General features: G+C 43.4%; 1 protein-coding gene across 1 annotated transcript in view; it reads right to left on the minus strand.

Annotated features, from left to right (window-relative positions):
- The window catches only part of DNAAF5 (dynein axonemal assembly factor 5), a 51,933-nt gene that overhangs the window by 1,993 nt on the left and 27,409 nt on the right, over positions 1 to 22,531 (minus strand). The window contains exons 8-12 of the mRNA XM_018567908.1: positions 19,725 to 19,893; positions 13,515 to 13,662; positions 9,821 to 9,971; positions 8,280 to 8,436; positions 4,440 to 4,631 (exon numbers count right to left, since the gene is read on the minus strand). Coding sequence (XP_018423410.1) covers positions 4,440 to 4,631; positions 8,280 to 8,436; positions 9,821 to 9,971; positions 13,515 to 13,662; positions 19,725 to 19,893 — 817 coding nt within the window. The remainder of the gene's footprint in view (positions 1 to 4,439; positions 4,632 to 8,279; positions 8,437 to 9,820; positions 9,972 to 13,514; positions 13,663 to 19,724; positions 19,894 to 22,531) is intronic.

A 22,531-nucleotide genomic window follows, 5' to 3' on the forward strand; every position in this document is an offset into this window, starting at 1 on the left:
TCGTCTCTCTCCTCCCCTCTTCCCCCTGCCGCCTGGGCCCCTCACACAAGTACTGGCCGTTTCCCCTGGTGGCCCTGGCTGGGGATTCGGATCGTGACCCCCCCATTCACTTGTGCGACCCCATATGGGGTCGCGACCCACACTTTAAGAAGCCCTGCTCTAGTGCACTCTTCCTTTGCCAGATCCATTGTGCCTACAAAAATGTTATATCGTTATGTATACAAAAGATAAATAACACACTAAACTAGGGCTTGGCAAACCATGGGCCACCAGGTAACAAACTGCATGCATCAGTGCTACCTTACAGCTAATCTGTAGTTCAACAACAATTGAAATCTTAACAATTAAAATAATATTGAATACAAGCGAGAGTATGGGTCTGGATTTTGGTATTACACTGCCATCTAGAGCCAATAAACTGGCATTGCATGAATATTAGTGAGCGGTAATAAACATACAATTACAGAATATACTGTACATAGAAACAAGCTTTATTTTAAACACAAGCACACCGTTTTTATACTGTCAGTATATTGAAAGAAAAAATATGTTACACCCCCTAGTCCTAGTCCCATTTCCTAATCTAGTCAGATTCCCACCCAATACGCAGAACTCCCTAACGCACAACCTAACAGAGGCAGACAAATCAGTATTACTGGCACAGGTTGTGCCCAACTGTAGTAGAGACTGCAATAAAAACTTTCCCCTCTCTATACAAAGTGATGTAGGTTTCGCTCCAGCAAATGAGGATATGTTCATTAACATCCGCTCCTCTGAGATGACAATCGGGTAGCATTCAGAGTGGTTCTTAACCATGTGACCACTATGTCAGCTCTGACACCGTGATCACATGCAGGCTGGAGGCTTCATTGACAATAATTAAAGTCTTCCGTTTGCATATGAACACGGAAGAAGGGATCTGGTGAAACTTCCTCAAGTGGCTGTGGACCACCCATAGAAGGGGGATCAAGCTCGAGGTGATCAAGTGCCATGAAGGCCTTTAAACGGGCTCTACCCCCGACAGGGGTTATATTCAGCAGGGACCCAGCGTGTTCTGCCTGCTGAAAATGCAGGGGGGCCACAGGGCCTTCCAATGATGACTTCTGCCTGCCATGCAGGAGATGAGGAGTATCCAGGTGCCCAAACCTCTATCTTTGGTATGGAAATCACCAGTTTGGGAGTGCCAGGTACCAATGCATTGTCTCTAAGGAAGACAGTGCGGTCACAAGTAGTAAGTTCTGCATTGTCCAGCATGGGGATAGAAGCCAAAATGCTTGTAACAAGTACAAGGCTCAGGACAATTGCTACAGCTGCTCCATGAAATTGGGGCATACCCCCAGTGGTGAAGGGATCCCTCAGGGGAATCTTAACTGTATTCTGTCAAACTGTGTCAGAATGGGTATCAGCAACACTAGAAAGAGGGCTAGACTGTTAATTCAAACTGGGTTTTAAGGAGGGAATCTGGTTGTCGGTCAGTGGAATTGCAGAAGGCGAGCATAGCCTCAACCAGTCTAGTGGTGTATAAGAGGTGGTGTATAAGAGGTGGTGTATAAGAGGTGGTGTATAAGAGGTGGTGTATAAGAGGTGGGAACAGACCATAGACAATTTCCCTCTCAAAAGGGAAAAGCTCACTGGGGGGCCCAGGATCCTTCAGGGTGTTTCCAGCCCACATTGAGGAATATGTTAAATAGCAGGTTTAGTGGAAAGGTCTTAGCTACAGGAGCATTAAAAGTCCAGGTTAATAAGCACTGCATGAAGAAGGTTTGAAATAACCCTTTGCAAATCAAATGCTGGACACCGCGGTGCCTCAAAAACAGTCTCTTTAGAGACAGACTGTTGGGACTCAGAGTCAGAGACAGTGACAGGGGCCACAGGCCTGGGTTTGAATGGCTCAGGAGTCAGACTCCACAAGTGACTGCACAGGAGCGTGTCTAAAGCCTCTCCAGGCAGAATGCACCAGTAGCTGAGCACAAACAGCTTAGAAATAGTGAGAGGACATGGAGGAAGACTCGGCCTCACCTGGTGGAGCTCAGAAAGACTGTAATGATGACAACCCTATAATAGGGGTGCCAGGTTCCAGTTCCCTCTGGGGAAACCAAGTAAACACTCTCAAAACCACTAGGGAAGTAAGGGATGAGGTCACCCATAAAAGCTGAACTTTCTTCTGTGTCTTCGTGATGACACGTTGCGTCCAAGCAGCTGTAACCCAATTAGCCCAAATGTGAGGCATCGCCTCAGGTACTCACAAAATCAGGCAGGTGGTGGTGATGAGGGTGTAAGTCAGCCAGAAGTGACGTGGGCAATGGAAATAGACTGGGCACCCGAGATCTACCTCGATATGCAGTGTCACCATAAATCCAAGCACCCAACCCCACAGACTGTTATGAAAGGTTTGTGCGTGCGGGTGGTTTGATGTTTTGCAATAATAACCCCATAATTTCGAAATTCCTGTGTCCCTCAATAGATGAGAAAGGAACACATGTTGATCAGTCAGGAACTGATAACACAGTATGCTTCTGCTGCAGTGAAATCAGCCCTGCCTCTCTTCTACAGCGGAAGTGGTAAATAAGCACTGTGAAGGTGCCTGGGTCGGGGAGTAGGCTTTAGGAGAATCTACCACCTTGCCCTTAGGGCTTGTTCACACCAAATGCAGACCAGATCTGCATGAGTTTCTGCACACGCAGTGCATTATACCGCGTTTTTGATGCGTTCCGCAAAGTTTTTGGTTAAAAAAAATAATAATAAAACAAATATATATATATTTTTTTAGTTTAACCACCTGCTGTCCGGCCCCGCCGTTGTAATTAATCGGCTGGACAGCGGCTTCTTGAGAACGGATGGGAGTCTTTAGAGAGCGGGAAATCAGCTTTCTATGTAAACAGCCAGCGATGGCTGTTTACATACAAGTGTTAAGGCGTCTGTAGAGACGCCCGATCGCTTGTAATTGCGTGCGGGTATGCGTCCCCCCTTCCGCCGCAGCCTGTGCTGATGATCCCGGGCTCCGCTGCTCCCGGTGTGATCCCGGGACCAGCACAGCAGCTCTGCGGCTGGAGATCAATCCGTTTGATCTCCTCCTCTTCGGAATGCAGGCAGTGGTGTGTATTACATCACTTCCTGCGTTCAGTGTCACTCTCCGGTACAGAAACCGGAGAGAAGCTGGTGAAGCAGGTCTCTGCTTCATCAGCTTCTCTGGGGGTCCCCAAGTGACATCAGGGGTCTTAAAGACCCCTGGTGTCTCCATAAAGAGGACCTGTCACTGCAAATTGGCTATCACATAGGGAGCTTGTTTGCTCCCTATGTGATAGCAATAAAGTTCAGTGAAAAAAAAAAGGTTTAAAAAAATGTAAAGTCACATATCAAAGCAATAATAATAATTAAAAAAAATTAAAGTCCCCTGCCCCCACATGCACACGCAAACATGCGCCAAGTCCGCCTACGTGCGAAAATGCCGATTACATCCATTGCGCCGCACATGTTACATAGCGTCGCGAACATCGGAGTGAGAGCAATAATTCTAGGGCCATTAATCACTGATAACACTAAACTGATGAGCGGTAAAAGCTTTTAAAGCGTCGGCTATGGTCAATTTTTGTTTGGTGTCTATTTACCCGACGTGACCCCGTCTTTTATATTTTACCAAAAAATTGGGTAATAATAAATGTTTTATAACATAACGTACTAAGAACAGGTTTTTTTTCAAAATTTTCGGTACTTTTTTCATTATATAGTAAAAAAAAAAACCCCGTGGTGGTGATTTAATACCACCAAAAGAAAGCTCTATCTGTCCCCAAAAAAATGGTATAAAATTTGTTTCAGTACAGTGTTGCATGACGGAATAAATGTCAGTCAAAGTACCGCAGCGCTGAATACTGAAAAATGGCCTGGACCGGAAGGGGGTCTAAACACACCGGTCAGCATGTGGTTAAAATGGCCTTTCAGTGTTTTGGCATGCGTTTGTCATGCGTTTACATGTGTTCCAGAGCAGGAAAAATAGGGCTTGCTGCATTTTTTTTCATGCTCTGGAACTGAACGCTGCGGTGTGAACTAGAGCCCAAAATACCATTGGAATACATTGGACGCAGTTTTGATCCGGTCTGTAACTGCTCTTGGAACACGCTTGGTGTGAACAAGCCCTGAATGGACAAACTGACAGGATAACTATAAAAAGTACTGTACAAACAAGTGTTGAAAGTGTTACACTGCACACATTCCTGATACTCGCCAAGCACTTTGTAGGCTCCCCATTAAAAGCGTATCAAATGTCAGGGGAACGTATAGAGCATGCCATGAGCATTGCATTTACTTCTCCATCCAGCACAAGTTGGACCCAACACACATTTTTCGGGCTGTCTGCTTTAGTAGATCAGCTGGCAAGCAATATTTTTTTTATATATGGCACTGTTCTAAAGCAATGTTAAATTCCTAGACATAGAACATACCTAGTACTGTAGACTGCAGGTTTGCATCAGAGTCATCAAGGTACACAAGGAGACCTCGGTATAAGAATTCCAGGTGGGCCTTATAGGTAGTCCTGTCATACCGGTCGTCAATACATTTAAACCACACACTAAGTGTTTTAGCAGCTGTGATTCGGACTTCATCTGAAGCATCGTCAAGTCGCTTTAATACCTCTGTGAAGACCAATAGAAAAGATAAATAAGAAAATGCATCACACAAAGGTTTTTAGGGAGCTAATAATATTGTATTTGTCACCTTTACTGTTTCCTAAATATATTCATGAAAAATAAATAACCTATTTTCATGCAGACCTATACTCAAATCATACATTGGACATAGACCCAAGATAAAACCTCCAACACTACCCTCATTATGTTGTACTGTATATTATATATGAATATACACAAAATTCCTCCCGTATATACCCAACTTACAACAGAGTCAGGGTTTTTCCAAGGAGAGAACACAGATTCCAATATTGGGACCTAAACGAGTCAGTAGAGCATCACCAAATGGTTCATGGAAGGGCCCTGATTCTGCTGTTTGATATTTGGTGGGGAAGGGGGTCTTATATTTACTGTTTGATATAAGTAAGAAAGCAATGGCGAAGAGGTTGAGTTTTTATCCCGGAATTAGGCCCCTTTTACTGTTAACAGCTTTATTGAAGAGCATAAATAAAAAGGATCACAATGTTTTTGATAGATTGAATTTATTTGCATACCAGAATCTATGATACATCCAACTGCCATGATACAGAGGGGTTCATTGTACGATTTAAAGTGACGCTAAAGTTAAATCTTTAAAATACATTCAAGTACTTTAACGAATAACAATGTATCTTATTTGTGTATCACTTGGCTGTAGATCCTCAAATCATCTCTGAATTGGTGCTGGCACTGTCCTTCCTTCTGGAGGGGGGTTACTTTTGTTCCTCATGGTCCCTGTGTGTGTTGTAAAGTAGCCACCGCTCCAAGATCACTCCTGTGATGGACTACAATCTCACGTTTTGTTTACTAATTTGTATTGGGATTGTAGTTCATCACAGGAGTCAGAACCAATTCAGAGATGATTTGAGGATCTACAGCTGAGTGATACACAAATAAGATACATTCTTGTTAATAGTTAAAGTGACATTAAAGTCAAAAAAATGTTTCCCTCCCCCAATGTTAATGTCAGCACTTACCTTAAATGATGTCTCTTAATCCGATCTTCTTCTTTCCTGTCTTTTTCATCTATCCCTCCAACGCTGCGGCGGGTCTCCGATCCAGCGCTGACTCCTCTGGGCTTGCTGGCACTTCCTGTCCCACGTTGTCTGCATGCGGGTGCACGCGTCCATAGACTTACCTTGTGTCTCTCCTCACGTCCCGGCCGAAAATGTGATCTGTGCATGCGCCCGCCCCAAGATGCTTTGCGGTTGCCCGAGATTTTTCACATTTTCGGACGGGAGCGCGCGGGAAAGACGCGGGTAAGTATTAACCCTTTTCAAAGCGTTTAAAAAAAAACACTTTTTGCATATATGTAATACTAGTAGTAGATATATGCAAAAACACCCGAGGCTTTAATTATACTTTAAGGTAGTTGAATGCATTTTTAAGGTTTAACTCCTGAGTTTAGTGTCACTTTAATCTGAAACCACAGGACCCGGGAGGGACAGGCTGCTGTGCCCAATCATGCACAGCACATATCCCTCCCAGGATGGGCTGTTTACGCAGACGTTTACGCCCAGTGTGACATCTATTGTCTGCCACATACAATGCTGTTTTAACACCTCTCTCTGGGCAGGTAATAACACCTCCTAGCTCCAATTATGCAAATGCAATCAACACCTGGTTGTGACAGATTATGTGGATTGGAGCGACATTCACCATATTTTTTCCCAGAAATGTTTTGTAGAAGTCATTCTGAATTGAGAAAGCTGGTTGGATGACCAGTGAAACGTCTTTAAGAAAAATACAGCAAGTCCAGTTGCCTTGACTTATTTTTTTACAGATATACCAAGACCTGGATGAATGAGAACCTTCACACTTTAGTGAATAGCCCTGTAAATGTTTTCAAATTTTTTATATGTGGTCACGTGACCACAAATGTCTGGTGCTGTCCCCTTTCTCTGATGTTAATGAGATGTTTCTCTGATAGCCAACAACATCCTGGAACTATGGACGCCTCCAGGTGATGATACTGTGCTTTGGGATTCAACAGCATTGTGGACACAAAGTGACACATGAACTAGCCGGAGCTTAGTATTGTGACCATATAGAAAAATGTATTTAGAAGCCGACTTAGTAGAAACTTTTGGAGTAAAGAAGCAAAGGGCAATCAGCATTTAACAGTTATGAAGTTTTGTAGCCTTTCCTTCCACTGTAAAGAAGAACTCTAGGTTGTTTTTAATTAAGTGGGGCTAATCGCCACTGCAAGGGTTAACCACTCGCTTTGGTCTAGGGCTGAAAATAACAAAGTTATACTCACCCGATCCGCCAAATTATTAAAAAGGCAGGTCAGTGCCAAGGCTCAGCATGGAGCATGAGCTTTGCCGATTGTACACATATAGGTCCCACTCAGGAGGGAGGGTTTGTTTACACTAGCCCGTGTGCCTGGAACGCAACGGATCACATACACAAAGTCTCCTTGCGTTCTGGGGCATGTCTGTGTCCTTCGTGTCAATGGCACTGCAGACATGCCCCCGCTTGCAAAGCAATCGGCCGCACAGAATCGCATGTTAAAACAATGCCCTGCGTTCAAGTGCGGCACAATCGCAAAAAATAGTGCATATACGATATTTTCCGATCATACCACACTGGAACGCAGGGCATTGTATTACCACGTCGCCCTGTGCAGCCGATCACACTGCGAGCGAGGGGGCGTGCCTGCAGTGCCATTGACATGAATGGCACTGCCACGCCGCCTCCTGCCCAAGAACCCAAGTAGACTTTGTGTATGTGATCCCTTGCGTTCCGGGAACAGGACAGTGCGATGAGCACACAGGCTGGTGGAAATAAGCCCGGGGGGAGTGTTGGACCTCTGCAGAGAGGGCTGCTTGACCAAAATGAGCATGGATCCTTCTTTACAGCATGCTGGCAGGTGACATGTTTTTCTACTCAGGTCACAACTGCTTTCTAAAGAAAATCAACTAACACTTTGCATACCTTTTGTTTTGATGCACCGGGTGTATTTAGCTCATTTAAAGCCAAACTCTCAGTTTCAATCAGCTATATACATTCTAAAACAAAACAAAAAGTATTTAATGTCTTTCTGTGGGTTTTCTTTCTGAAGCAACTATAGCCCAAGTAGAAAAGCCTGTCCTCTGCCAGCCTGCTGCAAAGTGGGACACTTGCTCTCTGTGGGGAGGTAGGCATCTCTCTGCAATGGTCTGTCATGCCCTCCTGCGAACTCAGAGCCAGAGCTCTCCAACCAGCTGGGAGCACAAGCTTCATTGACTGCAGAGCTATAGTCTGATGCAGTACAGGGTGTGTTGGACCTTTGCAGAGAGACAACTGCTTCTCTGCAGACAGCAAGGGTCCCACTCTGCAGCTGATGGAAAAGGACAGGCATCTCTAGTCAGGCTGTGGCTGCATTTGAAGGAAAATGAAGTGTAAGACATTGAACACCTTTTGTTTTCATTCACCTGGAATGTATTTAGCTTTAGCAAGAGTTCAAGTAGGCTTTAAAATGAAACTTCAACTGGTCTTTAAGGCAAGTGCAAAGAAAGCTGATGCACTTGTTTCTGCCAATTAATTTGTGCATCCAACTTCTATAGGTACCCACAAATGAATGATTCATTTATCCATCTTTAGATTAATTAACAATATTCATAGAACACTTGCCAAGGTAGATCTTGTTCAGTCTGTCTGGATCTAAATGGTGTTCGCAGGCCCCTAGGAGAGCCTTGATAATACGACAGGACATCAAACGGCTCGTCTTCGAGTCCTCTTCTAGAGTGGTGAGCAATGTGGGCATCAGAATGTCCTGTATGTGACGGATCTGCAAGACACACAATGCAAGTTAGAGCACTTTGTCACCTGGGTGCAGTATGGGTGCCAGTACACAGCCAGATAGTTGTAAGAGTTTCAAGCAATGATTGTGATGACTAGGGGATTATCTGGCAATGTAGTATAGTGTAGTATAAATGCACTTGAAACTTTTGTAGTGGTGAGGGATTAGAAACGCAGGGATTTATTACTGTTTATTCCCCTCTCTCCCTATATGACCTGGTGACCATTGTCACTGGGACAAAGGTGACAGAAACATTTGAAAACTTTAGAATATCTGCAATATTCATTAACTAGCCAGTGATAAAATTTACTGTTGGGTGAAATTTATTGCGCTAAAGTAACTTGAACCTTATCAACCTCTGGGGCTCCAACACCAAAGACTGGTTATTTGAAAATCAAATGTCATCTTCTAATTGCAGTCAGCTCTATTGGGGTCATTATAAAACTGAACATGGGAGTCAACCTACAACACTTGAATTTTCCTTTCTATTGGCTTCAATGCTCTTGGTCACTAAACCAGAGCAAGTATTCAGACCGGTAAAGTCATCGGAAAGTCAGTTGTCCTTATCAGTACACTTCCTCTGGGTCGTTGGATTTGATTTAATAAAAGACAGTTCACTTTACAATGGAATTTGCACTTTGCAGGGGAAGTTTCCCCTTAGTTTAATAAATGAGGTGAAGCTCCTCTGACTTCTATCACCCAATCGTATGCAAGCAAAAATACTTTTTTTCCCCTTGCTCATGATTGGGTATTCTTTGCATTCATAAAGCTGGCCATACCCCTATATATTATCTGCAGATTTTCTATGGTCAGATGGGAAAAGTGCAACAGATCCCTCCATCTACACTAAACTGTGTGGATGGAGGAATCTCCCACTGGGCCAAGCTTCAGTATCTTGCTAGTTGGCTCAGCTACCTGAACTATCTGATTGGATGCAGGCATTGTTCAGGTGTTCGGAGAGCCAGCGGGGCCGACTAGCAAGATACTGAAGCTTGGCCAGTGGGAGATTCCTCCATCCACACAGTTTAGCATAAATGGAGGAATCTGTTGCACTTCTTCCATCTGACCATAGAAAATCTGCAGCTAATCTATAGAGGTATGGCCAGCTTAAGTCTGTATACTAGCCATGGACTTCTCCAGGTCCCTCCTGGCAGTCAGCCTCACTCTCTATCATTTAACTTACAAATGTCACAGTTGCCAGTAGACATTGAGGGCCTGTATGCAGCCTGGGCCTAGGTCCTCCATAGAGATTTCAAGACAAGTAATGTTTATGTGCCTCAGTTATTTGACAGGTTGACTTCATGACAAAAAACCACAGTCAGTATTGTAAGGTTGGGTAAAATCATGAACCCAGCATATTACATCACAGTACCTCTTGCTGCAAAAGAACTTCACTGTGAACGAGGACCCAGAGGCAGGACACGGCTATGGTCCGGATGGCTGCTGCTGTCCTTCCCGCCTGCCATTTCAAGTTGGGAGCCAAAATGTCCTTTATGAGGGTTTCTGAATGCACATGGAACTGCCTGCAGGTAAAACAGATAAAGTATAAATATGGGTCCATCAGTTAAAATGTTTTGCTGCTCCTCAATTAGGTGATATTGAATCGTACATGTACAGTACTAATAAACCTAAGGCTAAGAAGGAGGACAGGGGAGGTCAATGCACTTTGTTCTTACAATGATGCTAACAGATAACATTTGCCAAATATGACGCTTTCAAACTCTTCCACACTCTAATATCTGAACAGCCAAATGAATACTGAACAGAAAAATGACTAATGTCTTTATTCAACCTCAAATACTATGTAATATGCCTACTCAACTGTCTGCGGAATTGCAATCCATTCTATAGCATTACTATATGCCTAATACAAATGGAGTCTTTCAAAAACGCAAAGCAATATGTGTTAAAGCAAGTGTTCTGGAGTGAGTGACACCTTAAAGGAGCTATCCAACTTCAGCAACAGATTTAGTAACTACTGGGATTTCTTTTATTGTAATTCGTCCAGTTCTGTGCAGGTCTAAAGAAATCCAAGGAATTGTGTGTTTTATTTAGACTTTATACTAGGGCTGCGGAAATTAACGAGTAAATACCCGATTAATTGTTAATATTTTTGATCGATTAAAATTATTTTGATCAATAATGAAAACACTCACCTCTCCGCCGGCTTCAGGGTCTTCCGGGAGTCCCGTCGGAGATCTGGTGACGTCATGGACATCACCTGACTCCTCCCCCTTCCCCAAGTGGCTCCGTCGGCTAACGAAGGGAAGGGGGGAGGAGTCCGGTGACATAGATGTCCGTGACGTCACGGGACTCCTCCCCCTTTCCTTCGTTAGCCGACGGAGCCACTTGGGCCGGTGTTCTATCGATAGTCCCAACTTATCGAGTTCTGGGACCGCCTGACTTTCGGTTTCCTTAGAACTATGAGGTTTGGCCAAGAAAGTTCTTCTGCACGAGCGCCATCCGCGGCATTGCCCTATATACATACAGCACAGCAATAAAGTACTAAAATGAACTAGGATCACAGAAATCCAGCACGTCATTTATCTCAGGTGCCCCACTCAATTAAGAACGTGATGGATTACTATGGTCTATGATACTATGGTCCCAGAACTCGATAAGTTCGAACTTTCGCTCGATCACTGGTGATCTGCCGACACTTATCGACTTCTGCGACCGCCTGACTTCCGGTTTCATTACAACTAAGAGGTTTGCCCAAGAAACTTGTTCTGCACGAGCGCCAGCCAAGGCATTGGCCTATACACATACAGCACAGCAATGAAGTAATAAAATGAACTAGGATCACACTAATCCAGCACGTTATTATTCTGAGTTGCCCCACTCAAGCGGCGGCCATATTGAGTGGGGCACGTGAGATTAATAACGTGCTGGATTAGTGTGATCCTAGTTCATTTTATTACTTCATTGCTGTGCTGTATGTGTATAGGCCAGTGTAGTTGGATCTGTATGTGCGTTATAGTTAATCGAAATTAATCGATTAAAAAAAATTTTGATTCATCGAACACGAAAATTTTAATCAGTAACAGCCCTACTTTATACCAATAGAATTATTCTGGTTGATGACTGTTCTATTTCTTGCCGATTTGCCAGCAGGAGGCGCTTCAACATTAAATTCAAACAGAGTAGAAAAACTGCAGAACTACAAATTCTGTTCTGAAAAATGCCAACAGAGCAGTCTATATAAAGCTGTTTATTCATGGACATAAAATGAGACTAAAATCATGTTTATTGGTATCGAATTCTACAATTTGCTTCAAATACCAGGCCAAATAGCTGAAGTATTACACTGATTTGAGAACTTTCACATATATCCATCAATGGTGGAAGTAGTTTTTTGTAACAAGCCAACATGTAACTTAAAAAAGCCAATTTTTTTTTTCCATTTCTCCTTTAAGGAGACCCTCCTTTGCTGGATGCTGCTGTTTTTTGTTTTTTTTTAAGTACCTCTTTCCTCGTTTTCTAGTGTGTCCCCGCCATGCTCTTCCCCCCGCCCCCTCCACGGGTGCCACCATCCTTCTAATGGAGGCATCTGTGCGCACTCGTCCCCGCATCGGCTGTGTGCGTCCATAGACACACACACACAGCCCTGTGGCAGGCCACGCCCCTTCCTTCTTTGATTGATGGCAGAAGGAGCCTATGGCTCCTCTGCCATCAGTATCCTCCCCTGCAACCCGGAAAGTTCGGGGTACGAAGGATCGCTTCGGGACCAGCCGCGGGGACGAGCGCAGCTGAGAGGTAAGTGTGGGGGAGACTGGAGTAAAAAATAGAAGGTCCTGGGCTGTTTTTACCCTAATGCAGAGAATGCATTAAGATAAAAAACGCCCAGACCTTAATACTACTTTAACAACTCTCAGTGATGCATGCTGATTAAGGCTGACATGTTTGTTTTAAGACTTAAGGTGCCCATACACCGTGCGATTATCGTTTTGAGATCGAATGTGACCGGGTTTTCGCACACACTATTCAGCCATTTGATGGGAAGTGAACGACAACAATTACTGTACAACTGGCCGAATTTCCTCGGTCAGGCTGGAAAACTTTTTTTTTTTTGTGAAATTCGAAAAATCTATGGATTAGTCGCTTTTTTGTACGAAACAAATTGCAACATGAACACTACACATGTGCAAATGAAATCTGTTCTGTCGATCGACGAAATTCGGTGAGTTAGTATCGCTAACGAAGATTTTTGAAACGACATTGGTCTGTGCATGATGGGTTATTTGAGCAAATATCGAAAGAGGGTTCTTGCAGCAACAAAAAATGGTAAGGTGTATGACCAGTTAAAGAAAACTATGGGGTAACCTTTTTATCCCATAATTCTCTTTAGGGTCACGGGAGAACATATACTAACGTCCTCCCGTGACCCAAAGCTCAGTATATAGGGAGCTATTGCCGGCTATATACTGAGAGCACCGCAGCCAATACTGTCAAGATCCACCCAGCTGGCTGATTGACAATACACCATTCAGCGCTGAAACGCAATTAAAAACACCCAAAACCGCCCTTCAAAAATCCGCACGGAAACCGCAACCACCCTGGTGTGAATGGGGCCTAACATAGGGGGGGATGCTTATAGCAGGAGAGATCAAAGCAATAAGACTGCCCCTGCACTGACTGATCATCAAGTTGTACAGCTAAACTACAGTAGGAGGAGAAGGAAGAAGAATAGATATGAAGATCACCGGAGTTAAAAGAAGGAAGAAAGTTGCATATAAAAAAGGTATAGGTAAGGGAAATGGTAAGAGCCTTTATTAGGGTGTATTTGTTAATATCTGCCTCTATAAAAGGAGAACATACCTGAGGAGCATTAATATACTAATTTCAGCTATCTATTAGACCATCTGCCTGGGGGTTTGCTTTAAGAGACACGCTTGTGCTCTGCTTTCCTTTAGTTAGTTAATTAACATTTCTGTGTAGGACTAGGACAGAACAATACGCCTTTCAAGCATTCCTGTCTACAATATTCTATGATGAGTGCCCAAATTTCTATGAATGAAAGCTTATTCTTTTCTACTGTGAAGGAAAAGCTATGAAACTCGACAAACCCTTCTGAGTTGACAGTTTCACTGGGTTTCAGGAGAAGTTTGGACAACATGGTGAACACTTTCAGGCGCATCTGAGGATCTTTGGTTGGTTGAAGGCAGGTCTTCAAAACCGGCATTAACTGATCTAGATTCTCTCCGATGACCGGACCTAAAAAAGACATAATAGAATTATAATATGATGATGCATACATGACCGGGGTGGTGATTTAATTTGCTGCCCTTAATATGAACTAATCAACAATAGATACTGGTTCCAGGAGCTGTGAAGGGGATGTATAGCATACTTCTAGTGAGCACATATTTTAAGTTATTGTGGCAATTCACCTTAAAGTGACGCTAAAGTTAAATCTTTAAAATACATTACATTAAAGTACCTTAATAACAAAAATGTATCTTATTTGCATATCACTCGGTTGTAGATCCTCAAATCATCTCTGAATTGGTGCAGACACTGTCCTTCCTTCTGGAGGGGGGCTACTTTGTTCCCCATGATCCCTGTGTGTGTTGTAAACTAGCCATGGCTCCAAGCTTGCTCTCATGATGGACTACAATCTCAATACAAATTAGTAAACTAAACATCAGATTGTAGTCCATCACAGGAGCAAATTTGGAGCGGTGGCTACTTTACAACACACACAGGGACCATGGGGAACAAAAGTAGCCACTCTCCAGAAGGAAGGACAGTGTCAGCACCAATTCAGAGATGATTTGAGGATCTACAGCTGAGTGATACACAAATAACATACATTTAGTTTATAGCTAAGGTACTTGAACGCATTTTTAAGATTTAACTCCGGAGTTTAACGTCACTTTAAAGATGTTTGGGGTGACCATAACATTTTTAAATGCTTGCACATTAATATATTTGTTTTTATATTAGAGATTTGCACACTAACCACTAGAGGGAGCTCTGTAATAGACCCAATTAACCTCCCTGCATAACAACCATACAGATAACATACAGGGGGGAATTTATCAAAACTGGAGCAGACAGAATCTGGAGCAGCTGTGCATGGCAACCAGTTCCTCTCTTCAGTCTTTCCAGCTAAGGTTTTAAAATAAAAGAGATAAGCTGATTGGTCACCATGCACAGCTGCTCCATAATCTACATGCTAGAGTTTCGATAAATTCCCTTCACTGTACAGGTAAAACTCGAATAATTAGAATATCGTGCAAAAGTAATTGCAGTAATTGCTGCAAAAGGGGCCCAAACCAAGTACTGAGTACATATGCATGCTTGTACTTCTCAGAGGTCCGATATTGTTCTATGTACAATCCTTGTTTTATTGATTGCATGTAATAATCTACTTTTTTCAGGTTGTGGATATGGAGTTCTTGGGGTTTTCATGAGCTGTAAGCCATAATCATCACAATTATGACAAATCACGGCTTGAACTATCTTGCTTTGCATGTAATGAGTCTATCTCATATATTAGTTTCACCTTTTAAGTTACATTAGTGAAATAAATGAACTTTGCACGATATTCTAATTATTCGAGTTTCACCTGTATATACCACAGTACAATGGTATAGGCACAGAGTCTGTATCTCCTGTGTGCACCTCATTGCTTAAAGAAGAACTATGGGGTTAGGGCTTTTCCCCATAGTTCTCCTAATGGTAACAGGAGGACACAAACTAGCGTTCTCCCGTCACCCTAAGCTCAGTATATACTGAGACGCCGCAGCTGGAACGGATCCCAACAATTATGTCTGGATCCACACAGCTGAGTGAGTGAAAGCTGGCTCTGCCTATCTAGAGGCAGAGCCAGCTGTACCCGCCCCTCCCCCGTCTGTTCCGCCAGTCAGCGCTGGAGGATCGGAGCAAGGAGGAGGGAATCCAGTCCCTCCCCTGTCACGGCTCTCTGCCGGCACAGGATCGAGAAGTGAGCGAGCGCCGGTATGTGTTCGCACACTGAAAATCACTCGCCTCATAATTCTCCTTTAATTTACAGGAGTTTTAAAGTCCCGGCATATACAATCCTGTAATAACATCCGCATTGTAATAGGAATACATATTACAGTTGTTTTTGATAATGCGATCAAACCTCACTTGAAGAAATCCCTTTTAAGCAGTGAGCGTGCCTTCCATCTGCCCATCACTTTCATCAACTTCCTGGATTCCCAGTGTGCTTTGCGTCTCTTTCCCTGCTGCTTGATGTGATGCAATCTTGATTTCTCAAGACTACATCATACATTGCTCAGCCATTGTGTTATAGTTCAGAAGGTAGGCTCTGTGAGAGTTATGACACAAGGAAGTGCATATTCCCAGGGCTGGGTGAAATTGTGTCATTGCATTGAGGAAGTACATCCTATGGGCATCTTCATAAAGTAAGTTTACAAACTTTTAGATGGATATGGTTATTAGGACTGGGATAGAACTTATGGAAATCCAATAGACACATACGCATTTATTCATTCGTTTATTATTATATATTACTTTTGGCCATAGATACCCTTTAATCTAAAGTTAGCTGAACCCATAGTTTAGTAGAAATATTAAACTGCTTAGTTTTTGACTACAGATATGCTTTAAATAATGACTGGGGACTATCTTTACAGCAAACCTGTCAGGCTAGAAAAAAACTGAAATAGAACCGCTCTTATACTGACCTCTCCGGCGGATTGCGTCTACCTTTCCACTGTTCCAGCCTTCATCACTCTCCTTGGCATTCGACACTTCTGGAAGTGTCAGATGTCTGTGTCCCTTGTGAAGGTTCATGTAGTAACAGAGGTTAGAGGATGATCCCCAGCGGGTGGCGTGTAAAGCTGGCCATACACTTTACAACTATCGCACAACTTTCGTCTTGCGATGGTTGTAAGGTAAGATCAGGCAGAACGTACTTGCGATCATCGCAAGCCCTCCCCGCCGAGGGGAGGGCTTCCGATGACTGCAGTGCTGAGCGGGCAGTGTGCGCTTGCTCGCACCGGCCCGTTTGGCATTTGTCTTACGAGCACGCCACAAACCCGGCTGGTTTTCCAGCGTGCTTGTAAGACAAAAGATGTGCGACCGTACAGTAGAAACGTTCACACGCCTTCCATACACCTGCCGATTATCGTACGATTGCTGTATTTCCCACGATTATCGTACGATAATCAGCAGATGTATGGCCACCTGTACACAGGTATCCAACACTCCCGGAAGTGTTGAATGCAGAAGAGTGTTACAGATGCTGGGAGTGGAAGAAAGGTAGGAGACGCGGGCAACTGGAGAGGTGTAAGTAAGAGCTGTTCTAAAGCACGGACCTGCAATAACATTTCTTTTTTCAGCCTGACAGGGTTGCTTTAATAGTGCATGTACATTCAGAAAACCAGGGCTGAACTCCGGTTTCTTTTAGACAAAGAACAAGATATGTTTAGGGGCATTGGGACATACAGGTTAATTAGTGAAATTAATCTTCATCTTATGACTTTAGGGAAACAGTTACTGCACAGCATGGCAGAAATACAGGTATCTGCCCTCGGGCAAAACGGCCAGGGATTCCTAAGACACCATGTACATATTAGGATGAACAATGCCACAAAGAACATATTGTATGATTAATGAGTATTGCAGGGCTGATCTCTACAAGACCGGGTTTGAAGAGCAGAATAAAACAAGATATTCAAAGAAGGGCAGATGTAAGACTTGCTAGTGTCATATGCAAAGTTCCACTATAGACATTCATTAGGCAGGATTATTGCATTTTGCCGTGTCCCTTGAAATGGTTTTATGAGAGGCTAGATTAACAAATCGTTTAATATAATGAGAATAATAATACTTCTACTGGATTAAATGTGGGCAGATTTCATTTGGGCAATTTCTGGTCTATTTTGTCAAATCTTTATTTCTCATGTACAGCAAACTCTCAGTTATCAGGTATTCAAATAACCAGAACTCTCATCTAACCAGAAAAAAAAACAATCCCCTGTGTACTCACTGTCCTGCGGCATGTATTATCCTGGAAATTATTGTGTGTCTATTTGTCTTAATTTGCTTTTGATTACTGCATTTCAATATTAATATGAAGTCACTACAGAGTTTATGTTATGATAGTCAGTGGCGTCACAAAGGGGGTGCGGCCCGCACCCGGGTGACACCATTATGACTGTCATTTTGGTGTCACCCACTCTAAAAAGTCAGGTACTCGGTCATGGACCGAGAGCCCGACAGTGTCATGAGGGAGGAGGGGACCTGGCGGCATAACTCATCCCGCCGGGAGAACTTCCCCTCCTCTCTCTGCCAGCGTCCATCACCAAGATGGCCGCCAACAGGCGTCAATCAGATGGCCGTGCAGGCGCGACGGCGACACGGCGGGGTGTCAACCGGTCTGGAGACCAAGTAACATCCGGCCTCGAGACGCCCCTGGGTATAGTATGGGGTATGGCATTAGTCAGACCTATCTGTAATAGTAAATCCCAAGCAACCAGAAACTACATTTATCCGGCATCTACCAATCCCCATGGATGCCGGATAACGGGGAGTTTACTGTACTTTTATTTTACGTAGATAAAATGTGGCATATCTTGCTGCTCTCCTTAAAGTGGATCTTTACCCCCTTTCACTAAAAATCCCCTCAGCTTGCAGCTCTGCATGCCGATATGAAATCATCTTACATTCATTAAACATTTTTCTTTTACTTACAATTATTGTTTTTCCACTTCCAGGTCCTCTTGGGCATTAGTGATGTAATGTACCCAAGTGTTGCATCCTGGGAAGGTTACATCAGCAGAGCATTGCTGGGAAATCTCATCTGTAATCTCATGAAATCTCAGGGAAAGGCATTTTCCTCCCCTGAGATTATGTGCATGGTCACATGTCCTAGTCACATGTGCCAGAGTTCCAGGGATCTAGTAATCTGCCCTTAGTAAAAATGGCCACTGTGAAGACTGGGGAGGAAAAGAGAAATAAGGTATGCAAAGCCTGCAATGATCTATAAGTATCTGTCTGTAGATTGCCATTTCTAGGTGTATTTGTTGCCATCTCAAAAATATGGGTAAAGTTCCTCTTAAAAAACATCTCTTAGAAACCTACAATTATGCCAGTTACTAGTCAGCAATATTTTAAGGGAGTGAAAAAACCTGCAATAAATTGTGACCAGACTTGAATTATGAAAAGCCTAACAAAATCTGGTAATAGAATATGTCAGTAGGAAATTCACTTTGAAGCCCTTGGCTTTAATTGAAAATATTGTATGCGTTAGGCTTTAGTCAGGTGATACCAATGTACTGTGTGTATATGTATGTATCTAGCGATCTACCCACACACATATATATCTATCTAGCTAGCTATATACACACATACATATGCATTATATACACAATTTACATTTTACACTGGGGTGCCTCAAGATTTTGTTTATTTTTAAAGGGTGCCCTGGCTGAAAGATGATTAAGAATGCTGTTCTAGGCAAATATCACAAAAGGCTTTGGTCACATTTGAAAACAGTTTAAAAGCCTTCCTAAAAATGACTATCAGGCAGATGTTACATAAAAGTGCACTGACTGGAATACACTTATAGGTTAGCCGACTGGATCCGAGCCTAAATGAAATCATGATATGCTCAGGCTACACTGTAATGCAAACAAAGGCCAACCACCAGTTTCGACACAGTTAGAACTCAGCAGTTATGAACTGAGAAGGTGAGCATTTTTTGGAGACTGCATGTCAAAAAGTCCTGCTGAAAGGGCTAAAAGTGGGTTTGTTACTGGACCAAATGTAGCCACTGCAGCACACATGGCTCTGTCTAGTTCAATACAGCTGATACAGCCTCTTCCTGTCAAGAAAAACTACAGAACCTCAAGAGGGGATTGCTGTCATAAAGTGGACACTTAAAGCAGAACGCCAGACAAAAAAAGTTCTTAACCCTTGCAGTAGGGCTAGCACTGCCCTGCAAGAGCTAAGTTGCTTAAAAAAAAAAGTCCCTGGAGCCTCTCTCCCCCTCCGCTGCAGCGCTCTTAGGATACTTGATTTATCATTCTATACACAGTATATAGGATGTGAGGATGCTGAGGGACATACCATCGCTGTAGCAGAGGAAGAGACAGGCTTCAGGGACCAGAGTAGCAGCCAGCTCCATAGTTTGGGTGAGTATAACTTTTTTTTTTTCTAGAACCTAGACAAAGTTGAGCACAGATTCTATGTGCCCCCAGTTCTGCTTTAAATATGTTTTATTTTCATTTAGTCCAGACAGAAACTTTAATAGCTCCTTGGAATGATTTAAGAATGCTTACCAGACTCCGATACAAGGACTTCATACTGGGCCCTCTCCATGCAAAAACTGGTCCAATGGTCATGACTTTCTGAAGCCCACTGCATCAGCTGCTGCATGTGCTGTTTGTACAGGTCCAGGGGACCATTCAATCCCTGTATCTGGGCCAGTGACATCATCACACCTTGAACCTGTAGAGGAGGGAGAGATATATTAAAGGTGCACAATATAAACCTGAATAGTCAGTGTTTAGTTAGATTTAAAGGCCGAGCTACTCCTGTAGAAAGCACTGTAAAGAGAAACATTTATATAGAAATTGGCAAGCAGCTTCTGTAATCTCTCAGTGACTACCGTGGGAAGATCTTTTCTTAGGCTCTTGGGTCAGTATACCTGCTGTGGCCATTAATAGAGGGGCCACTGTCAACATGGATTTGTAATTAATATACACTGAGTGGCCAGATTATTATGACCACCTGACGTTTGTAGGCAAATTAGCTATAATTTCACGCTGAAGTTGCTAGAGGGCCAGACCATTATAAATAGGGAAGCAGGTTGTTTACCACGACAGTAGAAGTGATTTGTTTCTGAAGATACGGGTAAACAACGCGATTTAACAGCCTATGAACGTGGGATGATTGTTGGCGCTCGGAGCCATGGAGCGAGTATCAGCAAAACAGCAGAATTCGTTAAATGTTCAAGAGGGGCTCATTGTTAAAGTGTTTAAAGATTGGGGTGTCAGCCGAAAATCTGGGTCTGAACGTGCGAATTGTGGCCGTCAGCGACTAGTCAATGTTAGGGCAGAACGGAGAGTGGCAAGACTGGTACAAGACAACAGAAGGGCAACAGTGCAGTGTCAGATTCCTCACATCACCTTTCAACATCTCGTGGAGTCACGAGGCGGCCCAACAAAGTCATCTCGTGGCCCAACGAAGTACTGATGGGGTGGTCATAATAATCTGGCCACTCAGTGTATATTATATTACAGGGGGCATGGGAACTGCACAGTGGACAGGAACTCTGCCAGGCGGATGTTAATGTCAGAGACCACAGAAGCCAGTGTGAATCTCCACCCACCAGACTCCACCTGTTACTTTTGGGTCCCTTTAAGATAGCCACTTACAGGCAGGCTTATGTACGAATCTGAATATTCAATCATTAAATTATCTTACCTAGGCATATTTCCTTATAAATGATTTAGATTTCCCTCGTTGTATAGCTTTATTTACATTGTCCTGAGAGCGACCCATTCTTTCACAAATGTTTGTAGAAGTGTCTGCATGCCTAGGTGCTTGATTTTATACACCTGTGGCCAAGGGGGTGATTGAAACACCTGAATCCAATGATTTGGAGGGCTGGCCCAATACTTTTGGCAATATAGTGTATGTATATGTGTATTTATATAGTGATGACAATTTACACAGCGTTATCCATAGTGCACATTCACATCAGTCCATGACCCCGAGGATCTTACGATCTAAGGTCCCTAAATCAAACGCATACATACACAGACACATACTAGGGCTGATTTAGACAGAAAACTATTAACCTACCCGCATGTCTCTGAGATATATACATCTCCATATATCTCTAATATATATTTCCAATTTATGCACAGAGTCAATATTTGTAAATGAACACCCAATGGTAACATTTACATGAATCTGATTGTATTGACATAAAGATTCTTTATAATATAGTGTTTGAGGACTCGGAGAGAGAACAGTGTTCTGATTCAGCTGGAGAACATTACACTGCTGACACTGCGTCTGCTTTTCAATGGAGCGACTAGCCAAGATTGATGAAGCACTGTGACAGATTAAGATCCTTCAAATAAAGCCTGCGTCATATAGAAAGGTGATGTTATGGGTACAAGTTTATGTTCCCTAAAATAAGAGAACACAGGGAACATTTCATTTGGAAAGTCAGCTCATCTCTGGATGATCATGGATTTTTCCCCACATGGTGATGTTGCACTTTCAAGGTAAACACATGTTCTCTTAGGATACGAGTCTCCATGTCCATGAGGGTTATATGGGATCTCCAGACATTAGCCTGTCATCTTGGTCCCTAGTGCCTGGCAGCTAATGCTTTCCCTCGGCTTACAGCAGACCTTCCATTATGATTGCAAGAAGAAAATCACTATTTGTAAATAATATGCTAGATCAGCTTAATGTGATGAAAGCAAAACTCTGGGCAAATCAAATCTTAACCTTTGCAGTGGGACTACCCCCTACACTGCAAGAGTTAAGTGCTCGTTTTGTCAAGGGAGCTGATGTAAAGTTACACTCACCCGAACCGCAATCCCGGCTGGCTCTTACATCGCTCCCTCCAGCCTGTCTCCTCCCCCGTTCCAGTGATGGTCCCACAGCATCCCCATGTTCAATACCCTGTATAGAACGTGATGATTCACATGACCATAGACCGCTGGAGTTGAGGGGGGCAAAGCTGAAGGGAGCGGTCTAAGAGCCAGCCGGGACTGTGGTTTAGGCACGTAGAACTTTAGCTCCCTAGACAAAACGAGCGCATAACCCCTGCAGTGTGAGGATAGCCCCACCGCAAGGGTTCAGATTGGATTTGCCTGGAGTTCTGCTTTAAATATCACAGCTGCTGCCGCCAATACCTGATGAAGATATATCTTGCGTTCCTTGTGGAGGTGTGAATTCTGGAACTGTCATATTTAAGGGGAGAGAGGAGGAGGAGGAGGAGGAGGAGGAGGAGGAAGGAGACAGAGAGAAGGGGAGAGAGAGAGAGGGAGGAGGAGGAGGAGGAAGGAGACAGAGAGAAGGGGAGAGAGAGAGAGAGAGAGAAGGGGAGAGAGAGAGAGAGAGA

Source organism: Nanorana parkeri, unplaced genomic scaffold, assembly GCF_000935625.1.
Source record: "Nanorana parkeri isolate BGI_ZX_2015 unplaced genomic scaffold, ASM93562v1 scaffold3, whole genome shotgun sequence".
In the NCBI taxonomy this organism is placed as follows: Eukaryota; Metazoa; Chordata; class Amphibia; order Anura; family Dicroglossidae; genus Nanorana; species Nanorana parkeri.